This window comes from Panthera leo, chromosome B3, assembly GCF_018350215.1.
Source record: "Panthera leo isolate Ple1 chromosome B3, P.leo_Ple1_pat1.1, whole genome shotgun sequence".
Lineage (NCBI taxonomy): Eukaryota > Metazoa > Chordata > Mammalia > Carnivora > Felidae > Panthera > Panthera leo.
This window is the reverse complement of record NC_056684.1, coordinates 33,285,963-33,308,290: the sequence shown is the minus strand read 5'-3', so window position 1 is coordinate 33,308,290 and position 22,328 is coordinate 33,285,963. Positions and strand designations below refer to the sequence as shown.

The window sequence follows — 22,328 nt, the reverse complement described above, 5'->3', positions numbered from 1 at the left end:
CTAATGGAGATTCTTAAATATAGCAAGTGGTAACAGAGTTGGAGCAGACACTAGGACCAATTAATTGATGTTTCTCTTCAGTAAAAGTATCCCTCTTAAAACCTATTGAATTTAGGTGGTTTACTTTGGCATGTCTAGTAAAGAATTTTAGGCTTAAACATAATCTTTGTATGAAGTCCTTACTTTATTAGTAACCATAGAAAAATAATATTTGTGGCATAAATGTAGTTAGTCTCTTGGAATTCACCTCTAAGATGTTTTAAGATATCTGAGAAATAATTTAATTCTATAAAAATAACTACCTTATTCATATTCTTTGCTTTAATAGTTAAGCAACTCTTCCTAATAATTACTATATACAAAGTCCTTGTCAACAGTTTACATATTTTAACATATTGAAGGTTTTTCATTGTTTTTCTCTGAGGTTTCTATGTATCTCTGTAGAGGCCCACTTGAAGGGAACAAATGTGTGCACATGTACAAGTGCTTAGAAAAGAGGTTTTAAAAGAAAGTAATTAAGTACTCTTAGAGAAATAGAACAGAGGATGGAAATAATTTCGTAGGTAAGGTGTTGAGTTGAATTTCCAAGTTCTCAAGTTAGATCATAGCTCTAATGCTAACTATTTGACTTTACATAGTAAATTATTAAATCTCACTGGGTTGGAGTTCTTTTTATCTTTCAAATGAGTTGGATAAGATGTTTTTTCAAGTCTCTACTATTCTCAGGATTGTATAATTTCCTTCTTTAAATCACAATCTTAATTTGAGCATTTAAAAAAACAAACAACATTAATATTAAAAATACATTAAATTCATGTTTTGACCATTTTATTATTGGTCTCTAACAGATTCTCTTTACCAGTTGACATTTGTATGGTTCATAAAAGTTTCTGTGAAATAATACTGAAACCCAAGGAATTTGTCCCAGATCATTCAGGGTTTCCTTATTTCCTGGCATTTCTCTTCCTGCTCTGTTATAACCAGATCTTCTGTAGTTTAAATCTTAAATGTAATTTGAGTACTGAAACTAGCTGCTTACAAATATCCCCTATAACTTTCTCAGTGCCCTTGGTATTGTCTAACTTAACAAATTAGAATAAAAACCATGACTGGAGATCTGCATAGTAAATTTTGCTTGCACTTGTAACTAGAAAGCCTGCTATTTACTTACTCATTTTTTTCAACACACGAGGCACTATTCTAAGTGTTAGAAACACAATGGAGAATCAAGGCATAATGCCTGCCTCATGTAGTTTATAGGTTAGCTAGATAGAAAAGTAAAATGACATATTCAGAAAGAATGGTAAGCACTTTAGTAGGGCATGATACTGTGGGAACATGTTGGAGAGAGACACCTAACCCAGTTTTAGATAAGGGAGAATTGCCCACTGAAATTGACCTCTGAAATAACCTCTGGAAGTGTGATAGTTAGGTGAGCCATCAAAATGTGGCAATACAGAAGCCAAAGGAAGAGAATGTACTTGTAAGAAACATTGCTAAAATCTTCAGAGAAAAGAATTGAAGAGTGACTTTGGAATTAACAACATGAAGTTTACTGATGATACTGGAAAGTTAAATTTAAGTATTGTGGTAAGATGGAAAACCATACTGCATGACCTGAAGAGTCATTGATTTGAAGGTGGGAAAGGAAGTAGAGGCAGTAAATGTGAACAAATTGCTCTTTAAAGGAAGTCTGGCTACGGAAGTGATAGGACAAAAAAGCAAACCGCAACATGGTTTGGAAAGTAAGTTAAAGATTGTTATGGAAACTGTGCCAAGCATTATGAAAAATACAGTGTAATAAAACTAGGACTTTTTTTTCATAATATTTAGACTAATATAGAAAGATAATTTTAACCTTTTCAGTTTTGCAAGTAAATGTCACCTGAGACTCCATTAAAGCTTTAATTGGATGATTTTTTTTTTTTTTTACCTCTGTTGTACAACTCCCATGTTTCAATTTCCACTGCTGTCTTCAAACACTGATACTTGCCTTTTATTTAGTATATTTCTTCAATACCTTTATCCTTCCAGAAAGCAACTTTAGCTTTATAGTGCCATATGCAAACAAATTTTTTAAACAAATGCTTTGGTAGCATAGGTTATAGCACTTGGGAGTAACTATCGTGGGTGATCTCTCCTTTAAAAACGGTTTCCAGAGACTCACAGGCACTTTAAAGTTCATAAATTCCCCCATCCCCCAACCCCTTGTGTTGTGGCCAATGCAGGGGTTTGTTAGCCCTGGCAACATTCACTTTATAATAATGTTGCTTTGAATTAGAGCGTAAGATCTATCTTTATTAACTCTCCCACTCTACTAGGAGGTATACTTTGAGCTATGATGTCTCATTTTTATGAAGTAAATAATTTGTATATTCTAAGAATCAGATATGTTTAAGGTAACTTTGAAGATTATAAGGATAGTCCACTCTCTCATCCCTTACCCCCTCACTCTGAATCTTTGTGCTGGGAACACTGAAAACATCTGATCTAAGTCCAACCCTGTATTCCTTTTTAATTGATTCCATTTTATAGATGAGGGAACTGATGCCCTGATTATTCAGTTTTTGTAAACATAATGGCTTTAACTTTAGAGAGTATTTGTCCAACTTCTGATGGAGGAAAGATAATTCTTAATGTACTTACTGCTGTTTGACATTAGTTGCCAAGTATGTAAAATGGCAGGGATAAATGAACCCTTTAAGAGTGTTTAATCTTTCAGTTCTTTTTTAAGGGACCATTAATTTGTTTTACATAATATTTCATGTGTATTTAGTGTATTCTGAGTCATTTAGTGTATTCTGAGTATATTATTTATGATATACAGAGGGATAAGTTTGATAAGATCCCTTGAGTCAGGGAAAGGTTGAGGGACCCAAGTAGATAATAAGCACGAGATAGTAAAGGAATAGAGATACGTGAAAGTAGGAGGAGGGAAAGGGAAATGCAACAGAATGATGATACTCAGATATATCCATAATGATGACACTGCTCTTGAGCACAATAAATGCGTTTATACCACAGGTTAGTTTTTGTTTTATCTTTAGACGTGTGTGTGATTTATTTTCTAATTTATCTTGTTTAGCATCTAATTAAAATGTTTAGTATCTAATAAAAAAAATATATTGAAAAGAAGCCTTTAAAGAATAAAAAGCTTTCTTTATATCTTATAATGATCCCTGGTCCAGAAGTTTCAAAGGTAGAGATGTTACTTGCAGTGATCACTAAGTAACCATTGTGACCTTTAGTCTCTCATTCTCAAGGATTCTTATTTGAAAAAAGAAAACATATGTGGATGCATATGTGTTTTTAAGTTACGAATATAACATTTTAGAATTGTTGATCTTTTACTCTGCTATATTTGTCCTTTATAGAATGCTCCTTCTCATTGTAGCCTTGAAAATCATATGCTCTCCATTAGTGATCAGGCAACAAATTAGTGCCAGATCTCCTTTAGCAATGGGGAGTAATGAGAATAGATTCTTTTGTTTGTTTCCAGATTTTTTTTTTTTTTAATGTATGAGGATACTGATTTCCAAAATATTTACCTTCACTTCCTCTGTGAATGAGTCAGAATAATTGTCAGTCAGAATAGCACTGTATTTTAAACTGGGTAAATATTTTCTTTTAGGACACTGATAGATTTTTTTTCCCCCATGTCTGCTTCTGGCCATTCTTTATATAGTTGATATGCTGTAGTGTAGAATTTTGCATCCTGACTATTGGTATCTTATGTCATAAGCAACATCAGAAATTTCATGAGCACTTTTCAAATAACAGCTAATTAGAAAATGGAATGGAATTCAAAATATTATGTGAGCCACAAAAAGAATAAAAGAGCTAGAAGTAAACTTGGCAAGAAATGTGAAAGCTCTATTATGAAGAAAACTTGAAATACTAACGGAGATAAAAAGATGACTTGAGTGTTTGGAAAAATAGAATAATAGTAAAATATTGAGAAAAAAAAAAAAACAACTAGATTGATGGGGACAGGGAGGAACTAGTCCTACCTAAGAATAGTCAGTGCAGTGGAACAAGATAGAGTCAAATATGTGTGAGGAGAATTTGGTGTATTATGAAAGGGGGCATTTCAAATCAGGTGGGTTCAGAAAATGGCATTGGAACAACTTGGTTTGTATCTGGAGTAGAATCTTAAATTTCTTCCTAACTCCTTATATTAAAGTTAATTGATTTAGAAGCCAGAAATTGTAAAAGTAATACACTTTGCTACATATCAATAAGTAGAGAGCTTCTGCATGACAACAAAATGGGAACATTCAGATTCGAAACTGAAAAATATTTGCCACACCTATAAATGGTCAATTTTCTAAGTAGGTGAAAATCCCCACTAAATCATTAAGGGGGGGGGGGATCCCAATGGAAAAATGGGAAAAATAGGTGGAGAGAGTGCACAGAAAAAGAAATGTAGAGCCTTAAATCTTTTTTCAAATGCTTAAACTTCACTCATAATAAAATAAAATCAAAATTGATGAAGGTAATTCATTTTCACCTGTCAGATTTGCAGAGATCAGGGAATTTGATACTATGTTGACATGGGTATTGTAAAACCAGGTTCTCTTGAACAGTATAAATTGCTACAACCTCTTTGAATGAAGTGTGGTAATAATCTATTAAAGTGTAAATGTGTACCTTTTATAATGTCACTTGTAAAAATTTGTCCCAAGGTGAATTTGCATGATCACAATGATGTGTGTATGTGTGTGTGTGTATGTATGTATGTATATATATATAGCCAATGCAGTAGCATGGCGGCAAAAAAAAAAAGAAGGTCTAAATGTCCTTTAATTGTGGAGTGTTTAAATAAATTATGGTACCTTCATACAGAATGTAGAAAGAGGTGGACCCACGTGTACTAATGTAGAACCACATAAGAAACCTATTAAATAATAATAAACCAAGATGCAGAAAAGAGTGTGTGCTACTCTTTGTGTGTGTGTGTATACCTGTGTACATTAGAACATCTCTGAAAGAATATGTAAAATAATGGTAATAGTCATTACTTTTAGGTAGAGAAGTAGAGGAAAAGTATAAGAATAAAGGAGACTTATTTTCAACATAAATTCATACTGTTAAATAATTGTTTTTGACCATGAGCCTATATTACCTATTCACTTAAAAATAATTTCAAGTAAATATTATAACATTCTTAGTTGAAACTTAACATAAACTTAGTTGAAACTTAGTAAATATTATAACATATTCTTAGTGACCATTTGTCTTTTTACAATACTGTCCTCAAGACACTTACTAAAGTACTTGCTTAATATTCCATTATAGAAAATAATATACTTCTTATAACCATCCCTCAAATTAATAGTATTTCAACTCATGTAAGTAATACAAGATTAGACCAAAATGTTACTATTATTCTTAGCTATCTGAATAATCTTTCTGGTTTCTATAAGATTTTGATTATCTTGGTAAGCAACATTCCATGCAACTCTATGAAGTCCTATATTTGTGTGAAATTTTTGGTAACAGTTTTGAGATAATAACTCACATACGATACAGTTCACTTACTTAAAGTGATTTTTAGGGGTGCCTGGGTGGCTCAGGTCATGATTTTGCAGTAGACGACTTCAAGCCCCGCGTCGGGCTGTGTGCTGACAGCCCAGAGCCTGGAGCCTGCTTTGGATTCTGTGTCTCCCTCTCTCTCTGTCCCTCCCCACTCATGCTCTGTCTCTCTCTGTCTCAAAAATAAACAGTAAAGAAAAAAAATTTTTAAGTGCTTTTTAGTATAGTTGCAGAGTTGTTGCAGTCACTATCACAGTAAACTTTAGAATATTTTCGTCGCCCTGAAAAGAAATCTCATATGCTTTTAACAGTCACTTCCCTCCCTGCCGCCTGCCACCCAACCCTTGGCAACCACTAATCTACTCTGTCTGTGAATTTGCCTATTCTGGACCTTTTGTATACATGCGAATCAAACAGTATGTGGTCTTTTGTGGCTAGCGTCTTTTTATTTAGCATAATGTTTTCAGTCTCATGTGCATTATACCATATATCAGTACTTCAGTCCTTTTTATGCTGGGATAATATTCTTTCAAATGGATATTCCACATTTTGTTTATCCATTCGGCAATTGATGGACATTAGAGTTGTGTCCACTTGGGGGTACTGTGGAAAATCCTGCTCTGAATATTTGTATACAAGTTTTTGTGTGGAGCTATGTTTTCAGTTCTTCTGGCTATATACCTAGGGGTGGAATTGCTGGGCCATGAGTAACTCTGTGTTTAATTATTTGAGAAACTGCCACAATGTTTTCCAAAGTTCCTGCACCATTTTACATTCTCACCAGCAGTGTATGGAGATTCTGATTTCTCCACATCCTTGCCAATACTTGTTATTATCTGTCTTCTTGAATACAGCTGTTTTAGTGGGTGTTAAGTAGTGTCTCATTGTGGTTTTGATTTACAGTTTTCTGATGGCTGTGGATTTTGAGCATGTCTTCATATGCTTATTGGTACATGATATATTCTTACATTTAGTACAATCTTGTCTGCCTTTCCTAAAAATTACAATTATCGACTATAGATGCATTTCTCATTAATTATTTTGTGTTAAATGTATTTGCATGTCTAGATTTTACCACCAAGTTTATTTTAGGAGTCCATCTAGTCTTGTCAAATGGAACATTTTAGCCAGTATGAGAAATGTGACCTAATAGAGCCTTATTGAGTCACTATGTATAGTGATTTTTCTGGCAATATCTTTTAAAAGTGCATGTATTATTTTTGTTGCAGTATTTCACTGGCCTTGAATGTGGACATAAGTTTTGTATGCAGTGCTGGAGCGAATATTTAACTACCAAAATAATGGAGGAAGGCATGGGACAGGTAAAGATGTCAATTTGATTTTCATTTTTTGTTGAATTTTCTACAGTGTTTAGACTCTTGCACAAACATGAACAGGTGAAGCATTCTGGATTATGAATTGCATGAGGAACTACTTTCTATATTGAGATAAAAGATAATTGAGGCTTTTTTTTTTCCTACTTATAATGTGGCAATCCATTTAAAGGTACAGTCCAGGTATGTTTTCTCCGCGGCATTAATATGTGTATATGTCAGGCTGAACTTGTTGAGCAATTTTGTCAGGTCTCTTGCTTGTGCCTTTCAATTTTATGTTGAAAAACCAATTATTCAGGTCAGCAGTTCTAGTTACATTATGGTGATAAATACACACATACATTTCCTTTAATGGAAAGGGAACAATTAAGATCCTATAAATGTTAAGGTATTCTCAACCTAGTGCCTGGCGATGGTAAGCATTCAGTAAATATTTGTTGAATGAAGACATAGTTTAAATTTCAATCTTTTTCAGACTATTTCGTGCCCTGCTCATGGTTGTGATATCTTAGTGGATGACAACACAGTTATGTAAGTATTTCTGATAGATATTGCATGTTGAATATTGGTTAGTTGGTTAAACCAAATTATTTTTTTGCTCAAACCTCAAAGGAGGTGAAATTTTTAGTCTGAAGAGACTTTCTAATCCACATTCCTTCGTAGTAGAAAAGCTCATTTCTAACTTGGGTAAATGCCCAGACACTATTCTTGTAAATATATGGCAAAATACTGGGCAATATGTGGTAGCTGCATTTCAGTAAACCTTGGAGTTGGAAAATAGGATATGTCCGTTGAGGTCCTCTGCCAAGATGGAGGTAACAGGGAAGGGGATTTGTTGTGATATAGTATTTGTGCAGGTTAAAGAGGAACAGGAGTGGACACACTTTAATGTTGGTATGACACTTATTAAAAGAGAAAAAGAAGGAAGAAGGATTTGGTAGGAAGAGACTCAGACTGTGGGGCAGGTGTGAGAGTCTGTAGCAGCCCTGTGGGGAATTCTACCACATAGATTGCCCATACATGAACACTTCAGGAAGCAGAAATGGCTGAGCCCCGGTCCCCTTCCAGGCTCTGTCATTCACTGGGAGCTACCCAGGGAGAATGTGGCCTCATTTGGAACACTGCTCCCAAAGGCGTTGCATTTGGAGGTTGTTGGCTAACTCTTCTTGTGAAAGGTTCTCTTTTTGAAGGGAGAAATAAACTTAAAGAAACAAGTATAGTTTTTAGTCCTGAACCTGGGGTAGAATCCTGAGTCTGTATTATTACATAGCCTGAGGCTACTTAATTGACTTCACTTTAGGAAGATAAACAGATTGAGGGCCTGAACTGTCTGCAAAAAATTGTGTAGTTAGTAGTGGATAATTGCCTATATAGAAATGTAGGTTTGTGTTTAAACTTTGGGATTTGAAGATAATAAAAGTAAAAGCAGCCATGGACTTTAATGAGCAAATTTCTTAACCTGTCTAATAAAGCCTTAAATTGACTTAGCCAGCAGTTTATAAAGCTCACTGGTTCTACTTTATTAACCTCAACCTACTTTGGTTTACTAAAACATATGTGCTGTTGCTTGTTGTCAGCTCTGTGTTAATACTGCCTCTATCTTGAATTTTTACCTTACTGTTTTAAGCTAGCAAAAATCAGTTATACATCATCTTGAGGTATCACCATCCTTCCAGTTGTCTTTATCTTGTCCCCTGATACTTTCTGATTTGTAATTTTTCATCAATACATCAGCTTCAGCAATACATTTCATCAGTATAGGTCACTGTATCTCTTATCTCTTCCACAAACATTTACGGGGAGCATTAAGATACATTTCCTTCCCGGATCACCTGGGTGGCTTAGTTGGTTAAGCGTCCATCTGACTCTTGGTTTTTGGCTCAGATCATGATCTCATGGTTGTGAGATCGAGCCCCACATCAGGCCCCTGTGCATGGAGCCTGCTTGGGATTGTCTCTCTCTCTCTGCCTCTCCCCTGCTCGCTTGCTCCCTGTCTCAAATAAATAACTTAAAACTTTTTTTTAAGGTGCATTTCCTTTGCCCAGTAGGATCATAGTGATAAAATGCAGAGTTTAAGTTTTCTATATAAAGGCATGTATAAAGTACAGTTAGAAGCAAATTATTCCACCTGAAGAGATTAGGAAGACTTAAGAAGTAATATAAATGGGGTAAAAATGTGGATTGAGGGAGTGGAGGGTAATGGGGGTTAAAGAAAAAATACCAATATTTTAAAAAATAGTTCATGAACTTCTCTATTAAGTATTCTGTGGTGGCTAGAGAGTAGAGATTGTTAGAGATGAGGATAAAAGACCTTGACAGTTGATGAGTTTTGTCATAGAAGGTTGTTAAGACTCTGATAACAAGATTTACATTTTTAGAAATGTATTGAGGAAGCACCTGGCTGGCTCAGTTGGAATGGGGGGTGAGTTCAAGGCCCAGGTTGGGTATAGAGGTTACTAAAAATAAATAAATTTAGGGGGAAAAAAAGAAATACAATTTTAGTATAGTGAAGGATGGTTTAGAGTGGGGAGGCATTTGGGCAGGGAGATGTGACCATGAATTTATGAAATTTTGTGACATTTGTTTTTAGAGGGGAATGGAATAAATATTTTCAACACATAAAACAATGTGGCTAATATCACAAGGGCTCTTATAAATCAAGATGATAATCCTATGGAAAACAGTTCACAATGAAAGAAATTTTAATGCTAATTAATAATAGCTATCATCATGCCTAGTTACATAAATGTAAATCAAAATTTGATGCCCTAGTTTTAAAAAGTTGTGGGTTTTGTTTTTACATTTCGGATTGGTAAGGATTAAAGAATTTGGTAATACGTAATGTGAGTGAGAGTATACTACAGTAGAGAATGTAAACTGTTGCAACCTTTTTGTAATGCAATTTGGCAATTTCTACAAATGTATATACTCTTTGCCCTTTCATGCAATAGTATCATTTTGAATATGTCATTCTACTGCCTTCTTGCCTCCATTGTTTCTAATAAGTCAGCTGTTAATCATATTGTTCCCTATTTGCTACTTTTTAAGATTTGCTGTGTCTTTAGCTTAAGGGAATTCAGCAATGAATTCCTGCGTCGGGCTCCTGATAACATAAAGCCTGTTTGGGATTATCTCCCTATCGCTTTGTCCTTCCCCTGTGTGAGTGCGTTCTCTGTCTCTTTCTCTCTCAAAATAAACTATAAAAAAAGGACAGCTTGGAGAATACTTACAAGAGCATGTTAATAGTGATATCAGCTAGGGGCTTGGGGATTAGGAAGAGGGATTGTTATTGTTCACCTTATACAGTTGTATACTGTTGGTATATAATTCCATTTTCTTTCTTAGAAATAAATATTGTAGAATTTAAGATTATTTTAATTAAATGAGAGAACGTGTTTAAGTGGTTAATCTTAAATAATAACTGAAATATGCTTAATAATTTTTCTCTTAGTATGAAAGAAATAGAATCCTTCACAGTCATGGTATTATCATTTTTAAATTTCCAATTTGATAGGTTAAAAAAATAGTTTAATCTGAATTCATCTCATTTGGAACTTGAATTGAACCTGAAACTGGATTCTTTCTTGAAGACACATTCTCATATAAACTTCTCAAGTTGAAGCTAGCGTTCTCCCCCCCCCCCCCCCCCCCCCCCCCCCCCGTATGCCTCATGGTCAGGAAGTGAAGTTATTGTCCCCCTTAGCTTCAAATGTTATATTCAGATTGGTCTCTACTTCAGTTTAAAATCCATATAGACCTTGAGTCTTGTGTTACTCGCTATGTTGTAGTCCTTTCTGCGTTTATTTGCTTGACTTCTTGGTCGCACCCACTTAATTATTCATAGTATTCACAAGTTACTCACTGTCTTTCTCCCAAAGTTTGCTGTCACCAGTGTGATTTCAGTGTCTCTATGTATAGTCTGTTATTCTATACCCTGACCCTGTGGTTCTCATAGTGTAATCCCCCCAACCAGCAGCATCAGCATCACCTAGGAACTTGTTAAAAATGCACATTCTCAGGCCCAGATCCAGACTTACCTCTGGGGATCAGAACCTCTGGGGATGGGGCCCCCGCAATCTGAACAAGCTCTCCTAGTGTAGTTTGAGAATTTAAGCATACATCAGCATACTGCCATAGCCTCTCATTTTCCTGTTGTACTCATTTCCAGTAAAATTCCCTTTACTCCAGCACCAACTCCTAAGGCCACCAACCTAGGCCTACTCCACATCTACTCTAATTGACTTGGCAAAATCATCTTTTTCTGCCTCTTCTAAAATATTGCTCTTTGGGTTTCTGGGTTTCTTCATACTTTATACACTCTCCTTGGTCATACATTGGAAATTCCCAGATTTATATGTCCAGGTCAGCTCTATCTTTTGAGGACGCACATATTCCACTACCTATCAGGCATGTTCATATGTATATTCCTCAGGCTTTACTTTCTCCAACTCCCCTACCACCACCACCACCACCGCCACCGCCACCAAACTCATTCTTCTGGCTGCTTAGTATCAAAGAATGGTACCACTAGGTGTAAAAGACTTGCCTAAATTAGAATCCTGATCATATCCCTGATTCATTTTTCTTCCACATTTCCTAGAGTGTTCCTTACACCAAATTCATTCCTACATCACAGTTAGTCTTAAATCCATCCATTTCCCTCAGTTCCTACTGACATTGACCTGATACAGGCTATCATCTTCTCTTAGCTGGGAATCTGTGACTGGTTCCTCAGTGATTCTCTTATACTGTATCATCACTTTTCAATTCTTTATTTCCATTCTGTATTGCTTACCTGTGCAGCTTCATCTTTGCTTTTTGCCTTTTCTCACATTCTCTTTTCTAGTGGTGTGGAACTTGGCGTCTTGAAAGTACTGTGCATTTTATTTGCATTTGGTTTAGTTTGACTTTGTTTAGTTTTTCTCTAATGTCTCTTGACTGATATGCAGTACTCTACTATTTTGCTCTTTAGTTCTGTTAATCCGTTCATCCTCTTAGTCTCCTTCAGGTCTCAGCTTACTGATTTGCATTTTGGTTTGGGCAAGTATCCTACGTGTTCCTTAACTCCCCCATATTTTCCTTAATATACATTTTTGTAATTGCCTATGTTCATATCTATATTCTTTCTTAGACTATAAACTGTGTGATTCCAGGTCGACTATTTGTGTTCACTAAATGCTTGTTTCCATTCAGGAGGTGATCTTAAATTAATAATTAAAACTAGTTACTTAGTAGATTCAATTTTTTATTCCACAGCAGTGTGTATATAATAGGCATGTATCTTTGAATCCGTAACTGGAGGTGTATTTTTCTCTCTTGCACTTATAAGCACGTGTCATCATTTTAGCCTTTAGTCATGGATTTGTGATAGGATACCATCAAGGCTGTTGGGCTAAGTGGGTCTCTGTTATACAATGGCCTCATATAGTTATACTTCCACAGTCAGGAGGGTAACAGTATACTCTGAGAATTTTTCTTTGTCCCAGGATTTGTCCTTGATGTTTTCATGAGATTAATGTAGGTTACTTCTTTAAATTATTTACCACTTGAGACCAAATAAATACTCATCTGTTTCTATTCATCTTACCACTTGTGGGGTTTTTTTGTTGTTTTTTTTTTTATAATACAGTTGTTTAGGGCCTAAGTTTCTTTTCTGTGTGCAGTTTCTCTATTCATCTTAGGGGTGGTAAAGGTAAACTTGTATCTATTAAATCTTTAAATACCTTCAAGTAGGGGCATCTGGGTGGCTCAGTCAAGTAAGCATCCGACTCTTGATTTTGGCGCGGTTCAGACTTTAGGCAGCTGCTTGGGATTCACGCTCTCTCTCTCTCTCTCTCTCTACCCCTCCCCTACTCGCATGCACACTTTCTCTCAAAATAAATAAACTTAAAAAAAACCACAAAACACCTTTAAGTAATACTATTTAGTCTCATCTTGAGTAATAATTAATAGTGCTAACACACATCTGGAATGTGATGTTCTAATTCAACATCCTAAAATATCACTAAAAAAATTTTATGATTTATTTTCATATATGGAGGTTTTAGAAACAGACAAGCAGAGGTGGTGACAGGAACTCATTGCTATTCACTTCTAGCAAAATTATGCCAAATGCTTTTACTTTAAGCCTTAACCGATACATAAGATTTTTTTAAAAATGAATTTTAGGATCACGGTATGGATAATGCCTACCTCTATTGGCTAATTTCCCATCTGTCTGAAAAGGGCAGAAAATTTTCTTTTGGGAAATGAGTTGTTTTAAATTAGATAATATAATTTAAATGCTGTTTTGCAATTATTTCCTGTTCCATCAACTGTAAGCACTAGATCTTAACTCCATGTTACATAAGGTTAGGAAATTGATGCCTCTGCACTTTCACCTTTATCTCTTTCACCTCCTAATTTCTGTTAGACATGTAATTACTTTATATTGCCAACTTTACAGTTATTTTTTCTTTTCTGAGACAGATTCTTTCATATTTTGCCAACAAGTTTATTCAGAAAATAAACCAGTACTTTTCTAATATTACAGCTGTGTAAGTATTACTTAAAACCAAGTAGGTGAATGGATCCAGAAAGAAGTAAATGTAATCCTCTAAGTCATGCTTCTCCGGGAAGAATATCCAGACATCAAAGTCAGATGGTTAATTTTTATATTCTAATAGTTTCTTAAAGGTCACAAATACAGTTGTGAACCTGTCTAGACCCTTAAGTGAAGTCGTACAGTTTGAACTGCCTGAGGAAGGAGAAAAACTAAACATTGATACGTGTTAATCTTAGTACAATAAGCATCTCATCTTTTACAGAGGAAAAGTACAGTAGGCTGAGTTTGCTATATGTTGCTTTCTATTTTACTTTAGTAAGTTCTAAAGTATATTGACTAAAATATGTAAAGTACATTAACTTTAAAAGTGTGTGTGTTTTATTAACTACCCAAACAAGATAGAGGTACCCAGAATGTTCATTCTTGTTCCCCTTACCAGACAGTATCTATCTCAGCCTTGTTCCCGGTCATGATTTTTGTGACCATCAGTTAGTTTTTTCTGTTCTTGAGCCTCTTTAAAAAATTTTTTTTAATGTTTAATTTGTTTTTGAGAGAGAGAGAGAGAGAGACAGAGTGTGAGTGGGGGAGGGGGAGGGGAGAGGGGCAGAGAGAGAGGGAGACACGGAATCTGAAGCAGGCTCCAGCCTCTGAGTTGTCAGCACAGAGCCTGACGAGGGGCTCCAGCGCACGAGCCATGAGATCGTGACCTGTGCCAAAGTTGGATGTTTAACCGACTGAGCCACCTAGGTGCCCCTTGAGCACTCTTTAAATGGGATCATGTAGCATGTATTGTTCTTATGAGTGTGTATCTGTTTCATTTAACATAATGTCTTTGAGATATGTATTCAACATATCTATATGTTTTTAGGTTTGTTTGTTTTTTTTTTGTTATTACTAAAGATAGATAGTAATTTCATTCTTAGGATGATGATAGACATTTGGAGTTTTTTGGTTTGTTTGCTTGGTTTTGACTATTGTGAAAAGGTTACAAAGAATATTCTTACATGTGTGTTTTGGTAAACATGCACTGATTTTTTAAATTAGTTTATTTATTTTGAGAGAGACAAACAGTGTGAGGAGAGGGGCAGAGAGGAAGGGAGAGAGACCGAATCCCAAGCAGGCTCTGTGCCATCAGCATGGAGCCCAGTGTGGGGCTTGAACTCACAAAACTGTGAGATCATGACCTGAGCTGAAACCCAGAGTTGGATTCTCAACCGACTGAGCCACCTAGGTGCACCTGCACTGATTTCTCTTGAGTATATACTCAGGAGTAAGGTTTTAACTTTAATATGTAACTTCCAGGTAGTTTTCCAAAGTATTTGTATATCTTTTTTTTTTTTTTTTTAAATAAAGTGCCTATTCAAGTAACCTCAAATTTTGTTACTTTGTTTGTTCCTTTGTAAGAATTCTTTAAATATTCTGATATGGGTCTGTTGTTAGATATATATGTATTACACCTACTTTCCCTTATGTGTAGCTTCTCTTTTCTCTCAATGATTTTTGGTGAACAAAGTTTCCATTTTAATGGCATCTAACTCATCATTTTCCCTCATTTATAATTATTGCTACTTAAATCTTTTTTTAACCCCAAAGTTGTATCTGTTTTTAAGATAGTCCACAGAGACATTATGGAAAATGCTTTGATAACATGGCTTTAGAGTTGTGTGTCTCATAGTTGAATAAATTTAATGCCTCCCATTATTTCCCTACAGTGAAAGAGAAAAGCATTTTAGTATTCTAAAGTAGGAAATTTCATACAAAAGCTATAGAATACTATCTATTTTAAAATACATGCTTAAGGGATCAGAGCTCAAGTTCGTACTGAAATAATTTCCTAGTCTCATTGAAATGCAAAATGAAATAAGTTATCAAATTTTGGTAGTTCAAAAGGCAAAGTATATAGACAGTAAATTACTGATTATTATTTAAACTTTTGAAAATATTTTTGAACTGTAAATGTAAACTTAATAGATTGAAGGGAGGCACAGAAGAGTGTGGGACGGGTACATGAGGCTGATTGTGTAGGGCTTTATAGATCATTATAAGATCGTTGGCTTTTATTCTGAGATAGAGCCATGAGAGGATTCTGAGCAGAGGAGTGATATGGTCAGAGAGGGTTGTTCCTACTGTTGGCATGAAAAAGAGACTAAGTAGGAGCAGGGAAATTGGGAGACTCTTGTAGCAGTCTGGGTGAGAGATGATGGTAGTTTGATCCACGATGGGAGCAGAGGAAGTAATGAGAAATAGTTGGATTTTAAATGTATTTTAAAGGTAAAGTCAGATACTGGAGTATAAGAGGAAGAGATGAGCCAGAGGTTATAGTAAATCTTATATTTATTTTTAATGACCAGAAATTGAACAGGTTTATTATAAAGATGTTAGTCACATTATCATAACCCTACCAATCCAAATGTCTAACAGTAGAGGAAGATGGAATGTGATATAGTCATTAAAAAAAGGTTTGGGTGGGGGGAGTACCTAACTTCAAGTTTTTATAAAAAAAATGATTTGTGGATTATTTTAATGTTTTGGAAAATGCCTATAATAATCTTAGTGAAGAAGCAAAGGTATAAAATTATTATATGTAGTACATTCTGTTTAAAATTACATGTCATACATTTACCAAAAAAAGAGTAAAAAGTCCAGATTATTAAAATGTCAAGTGGTTATTCCTCTTGAGTGATAGAGTTACAGGTGATTTTTATTTCCTTCTTTATACTTGTCTATAATTGGTATGTCTGTCAGGGGAAAAAACCCATATTATAGAAAAATATTTTATCACTAATCCTGAATTGAAGCATAATGTTGATTTACTCATCGTGCTATATAAGCAGAAGGCATGGTTTACTACTTGGCACACACACACACACACACACAAAAAATTCTTGTGGATAGCTGTCCACTTATCTCTTTTGTAAAAACAGAATTATCCCAAAACTTAAGGGTACTTAAATGCATCTGACACTGTGCTTAGAATGTATAATAGACTATCAGTAGAAGTCATTATGTTTACCTTCATAAAGAGTTGCCTTCCACCATGAGAGTTGGCATAATAACTATTTCCAACGTAAGTGATGGCAGTAGGTCTTTGCCAAGAGAGTTAGCTTATTAATAGCCAGGATAATGCTTGTCTTCTTGAGAGTGCTTTCTCAAGATCACTTTCTTACTTTCTTTATCACAAGATAAACTATGACCTAATAACAGACCTAACTAATAACCTTGCCCTAGTAACTATGGCTGACCTTTGTTCTAACCAGGTAGGCTAGATCAGTTATAAGAAATCACTGGGGGTGCCCAGGTGGCTCAGTCCGCTAAGCATCTTAACTCTTGATTTTGGCTCAGGTCCTGATCTCACAGTTCTTGAGATCAGAGCCTGCTTGGGATTCTCTCTCTCTCCCTCTCTCTCTGCTCCCCCCTAAATTAATAAACTTTAAAAAAAATTGTTGGGGTTTGTCACATCAGAGAAGCATTGTGGGTGGTATAATAGAAATTAAAAATGGTGAATCAGGGCATCTGACTTTGGATCTCATTCTTATTTTTTTTTAATTGATGTAAATTTCACATAACATATTTACCATTTTAACTATTTAAAGTATACAATTTAGTAAACATTAAAAAAAAGGGGGAGCATCTGGGTGACTTAGGCAGTTAAGTGTCAGACTCAGGTCATGACCTCGTGGTTGGAGAGTTCGAGCACTGCGTTGGGGTCTGTGCTGACAGCTCGGAACCTGAAGCCTGCTTCAGATTCTGTGTGTGTGTGTGTGTGTGTGTGTGTGTGTGTGTCTCTCTCTGTCTTTCTCAAAAAATAAATATAAACATTAAATAGTAATAAAGTATACTTTTCATAATGTCATGCAACCATCATCACTATCTAATTCTAGAACATTTTCATCACCCCTAAAAGAATTCCCATATTCATTAAACAGTCACTCCTCATTCCCTCCTTCCCTTAGAACCTGACAATCACATATCTGTTTTCTGTCTATACGGATTTGCTTATTCTGGAGATTTCATTTAAATGTCATAATGCATATGATCTTTTGTTTCTGGCTTCTTGCACTTAACATAATGTTTTCAAGGTTCATCCATGTCACCCATGTTGGGGAATGTGTTAGTACTTGATTCCTTTTTATGGCTAAACAGTATTCCATTGTATGGATATTCCATATTTTGTTTCTTTATTCATCAGTTCTTGGACATTCGGGTTATTTCCATTTTTTGTGGAAACATTTGTGTGTTTTTTTGTTTTTTAATTTGAGATAGAGTGCATGTGCAAATAGGGTAAAGGGGCAGAGGGAGAGAAACAGAATCTCTGTTCCACAGAGTGGTTCCACACTGAGTGTGGGATTGTGACCTGAGCTGAAATCAAGAGTTTGACACTCAACTGACTGAGCCACCCAGGTGCCTCAAAACATTTGTGTTTTTATTTGGAGATTTGTGTGCAAGTTTTTTATTTGAACACCCATTTTTAATTTTCTTGGATACCTAGGAATAGAATTGCTGGGTCCTTTGGTAATTCTGTGTTTAGCCTTTTGAGGAATCACCAAATACACTAAGTATTTTTAGACCTCAGTTCTAGCATCTCTGAAATGTGGAGGTTTACTCATTTAGAAAATATTTATTGGGGTACCTGGGTGGCTCAATTGCTTAAGCGTCTAACTCTTGGTTTTGGTCATGATCTCTTGGTTTGTGAGTTCAAGCCCCATGTCGGGCTGTGCGCTGATGGTGCAGAGCCTGCTTGGGATTCTCTCTCTCTCTCTCTCTCTCTCTCTCTCTTAAAATAAATAAACTTAAAAAAAAAAATTCTTGAACACTTACTGTAGGCCAAGCAGTGTGCTAGACACAAGGGATCCTTTTATGGAGTTTATTATTTGGTTGGGGATAAGAGAGCATAAAGGCAGATATTAAACACATTATACAGATAACTGTTTAATAAAAATTATGACAGATTTTATTAAGGGGGTATGTGTTAGGTGCCATGAGAGCTGAGAGGGAACTGGTGTGGTAATTGTCAGAAAAAGCCTCCTTTTTCTGTGAGTAACAATATTTCTTAGCTGAGTTAAAAAATAATAATAATATAGCATCTAATATTTATTGAGTGTTTACTATTTGCCAGGCACTGTTCTAGTTCACAACTCCTCATTTCTGCTATCCATTTTACAGATGAGTAAACTGAGAAATGGAGAGGTCAAAGAGCTTACCCTCATTTCATAGCTAGTAAGTTGTAAAACAGTATTCAAAGCTAGGCTGTTCCAATTCAGAGCCCACCACGATATTCTTCTTTCCTTTTAAAGAGAGGTAGCTGTATGCAAAAGCCCCTGAAGAAGGGCAATACTCACCAGAATTCTGTTCCACTACTCACCAAATTCTGTTGAAAGAATACAGATGTGACAGGAGTACGCTGAAAGAGGAACAGTACAGGGTGGGGTCTTGTGGAAGGCAAGCAGTGCCATAGAAGCTCAAGAATTTGATGGGGCCAGATTATACAAAACCTTTTTGTTTGTTTAAAATATTTAATGAGGTTAGACTGTGTTTGTGTTTGATAGTTTTTACTGGTTTTGTCAGTGGTTAACTCTTTCTGTTTTAACTATTTTCTTTAAACACTCACGGGAATGTTTACCATTAAGACTAACAAAACTTAAGCTTCAGGATGGGTTACTATGAGTTCTAGAAATTGTTACGAATATATAAAGTGTTCTAGGTGCATAATGGAAGCCACGTTGCAGTCAGTAAACATTTCTGGTAAATTACTAACAAATCTCAGAAGAAGGCCCTTAAATTTATATATAGCAAAACCTGGATCCATTTCTTAACATTCCTGTCAGCATCTCTTATTTCACACACTGATTTTTGGGAGGGGTCTGAAGGAAGCTGGCTGAGAATTGCTGTCCTAAGGCAAGATATCAGAGTAAGAATACTCTGAAAAGGGCCTAAAGTTGGCAATAGTTACTCTGTCATTAGACTATAATAAAGTGGGTAAAAATGGACTTTCATGTATAGGAAACATGGGAATCGGGGGTCTACCAAAATAAAACTACAGAAACTTGGAGATTGTTGTCTTGATTTCTACAGTTACATTTGTTGATAGTCTATATGCATTTGAGTATATTCAGTTTAGGGTAGTTTTTAGAGCTGCAGCATTGAAATTTTATTTTGTAAATGTGGAAAAATACTCTTGGCTGATAACATCCTAATAAACTATTTTTATTCTTGTTCTCAGGCGCCTGATCACAGATTCGAAAGTTAAATTAAAGTATCAACATTTAATAACAAATAGCTTTGTAGAGGTAAGTGATTTCTCTTCAGGCTACCTTTTTTAATAAGCGGAATTATTTATTAATAAAATATTTTTTCTTGTATGAAATTCTCTTGATAGTAAGAAAGACCTTTACGATAAATTTAGATTATGGACTTCATTCATGAAGCATACCTAACACGTATTCTCAAAGGAGTGTGACAGACCAATAAGTGGGTGTCTCTTCATAGATCTAGAGCTGTGGTGATCAAATTATTTTTACAGTATTCTTCCTTTATCCCTAGCAAAAAATTGTAGCTGACTGTTAATGATGACTTGTTTAATCATGTCTGGCAGTTTAACCTTGCTATATCTCTGCTTGTTTTAGCTCCTGTTACCAGTAAACTTTAATAAAGAGAGCTATAGTTACTTGTTTTTATCAAATGTCTTTCTTTTATCAGAAACAGGTCAGGAAACTATGGCCTGCCTGTTTTGGTAAATATTTATTTGGATGAGCCCATTTATTCTATGACTCCTTTAGTCCCACAGTGGCAGATAGAGTAGTTGCACAGAGGCCCTTTTTGACCCTCCCAGACAAAAATCTTTACTCTCCGGCTCTTTATGGAAGACATTTGCCAGCCTCTGTATAAGATCATCAGTGTAAATTGGTATTTTAGTTCTACATAGTAATATTTATTTCACTTAGGGATTAAACTGAAGGTCAGATCTTCTAGAAAACAGCATATTTTAGGAATAACATATTTTTTAAATAGTAAACTTGAATTCTGGTGTAGAGTGTTACATGAACCCTGTTTTGTTTCCTGATTAAAAAAATACCCAAAGGTTTTACCTTTTTTTTTTTAAGAACTAAAATGCAATCTTTACCATGGTTTAGGACCTGACTTTTGTTCTTAGAAGACTTTTTTTATGGTCAAAGAAAGAAATTACATGTATATTCTGTAGCATCTGAACACCTTCCCTGGGGTACTTTGCTGGTCCTGTCAATAGAGCATGCGACTCTTGATCTCGGGGTTGTGAGTTTGAACCCCATGAAGGGCATGGAGATTACTTAAAAAAAAATAATAAGTAAAAAGGGGGAGAGGCCCCTGGCTGGCTCAGTCATGCAAGCGTATGCAACTCTTGATCTTGGGGTTGTGAGTTTGAGTCCCCATGTTGGATGTAGAGATTACTTAAAAAAATAATACAATCTTTAAATACCTTCCCTCCTTCCCTGAGTAGGAGTTCATCTTGTTTCCTTACATCTTTGAAAATTACCCTGAAGTAGAACCATAAACAAATCAATGTTTCTTAATAAAATGGGTAATTATTTAAAAAAAAATTTTTTTTAACGTTTATTTATTATTGAGAGGCAGAGACAGAGCATGAGCAGGGGAGGGGCAGAGAGAGGAGGAGACAGAGAATCCGAAGCAGGCTCTAGGCTCTGAGCTGTCAGCACAAAGCTTGATGCAGGGCTTGAACTCACGAACCGTGAGATCATGACCTGAGCTGAAGTCAGATGCTCAACCGACTGAGCCACCCAGGTGCCCCAAATGGGTAATTATTTTAAAGTTTGTGGGTAGGATTTTGAAGATAGAACCATATTTTATGCATATTTTATAAAACCAAGTCTCTGAGAGATCTTGGAAAAACTGTGCATCTAAGAGCATTACTGTAGAAGACTACTAAATATTGGAGGCAGGCTTTTATATGCTTCTGTCATCATCCCTGTCTTTGGCCCTCACACTAGGGAAGCATTGTAAATAATTGCTTGTTGTGTTAGGAAATCTTACATCGTGATTTAATTTGCCATCGTTTTTTATTTTCTAACTTGGGTTTCAGTGCAATCGACTGTTGAAGTGGTGTCCTGCCCCAGATTGCCACCATGTTGTTAAAGTCCAATATCCTGATGCTAAACCTGTTCGCTGCAAATGTGGGCGCCAGTTTTGGTAAGCAAGTGATTTACTAAATTGAAATAGTACACATAGCTGTTCTGTTTATTCTTGGTAGAAAAATAATAGAAAAAAATTTTTTTTTACCTCAGGGAGGGAGGTGGGTGATGTTGATTTAAGATAGTGTATATTTCTTTTAAGTAAGAATTAGATTAAAAGGTCGTATCTTCAGTAATTTTTTCTTCCTAGTTGCTCTTTTTTCTTATGGGAAAAGAAACAGCTATAATCACATTTTCTTGTGTGCTCTGCTGGAACTAGTATATGAGCAAACTTGTAGATCTGGGGTAAGAACTTAGTTCGTCTCATTTCTGATGGACTATTTATTTTGTCAGGGTATATTTGGTTCCTTTATGGCTCTTGTTCTGTTTTCTAGTTATCTCTTAGGAAATAAAATAAACAGGATTATTTTTCATTTACTCTGACAAGTTAAATCTTACTTCTAGAAAGAAAATATGCCTTGATAAATTTGGAAAGATAAAACATGTTTGATTACATGTGCGTTTTCATCAAAAGTTTTCCTGTGGCTCCTCTGGCCCCACCTTTCCTGGTAACCTTGGTTCTTGGAGTGTATAGCATGCTCTTTTGGTCTTTGAATTCTAGATTTGACTTAACAGAGAATTTCCAATACAGCATATTCATGTTAGAAAGTTAAGATAATTTTCCATTTCCTTGGTGGATCTTTTAGGAACAAGAAACCCATCAAACCAAGTAGCTCTAAGAGCTAGCAGATA

General features: G+C 35.4%; 1 protein-coding gene across 1 annotated transcript in view; it reads left to right on the top strand.

Annotated features, from left to right (window-relative positions):
- The window catches only part of ARIH1 (ariadne RBR E3 ubiquitin protein ligase 1), a 119,424-nt gene that overhangs the window by 75,393 nt on the left and 21,703 nt on the right, over positions 1–22,328 (top strand). The window contains exons 4-7 of the mRNA XM_042941479.1: positions 6,765–6,857; positions 7,345–7,400; positions 19,634–19,700; positions 21,488–21,594. Of these exons, the coding sequence (XP_042797413.1) occupies positions 6,765–6,857; positions 7,345–7,400; positions 19,634–19,700; positions 21,488–21,594 (323 nt within the window). The remainder of the gene's footprint in view (positions 1–6,764; positions 6,858–7,344; positions 7,401–19,633; positions 19,701–21,487; positions 21,595–22,328) is intronic.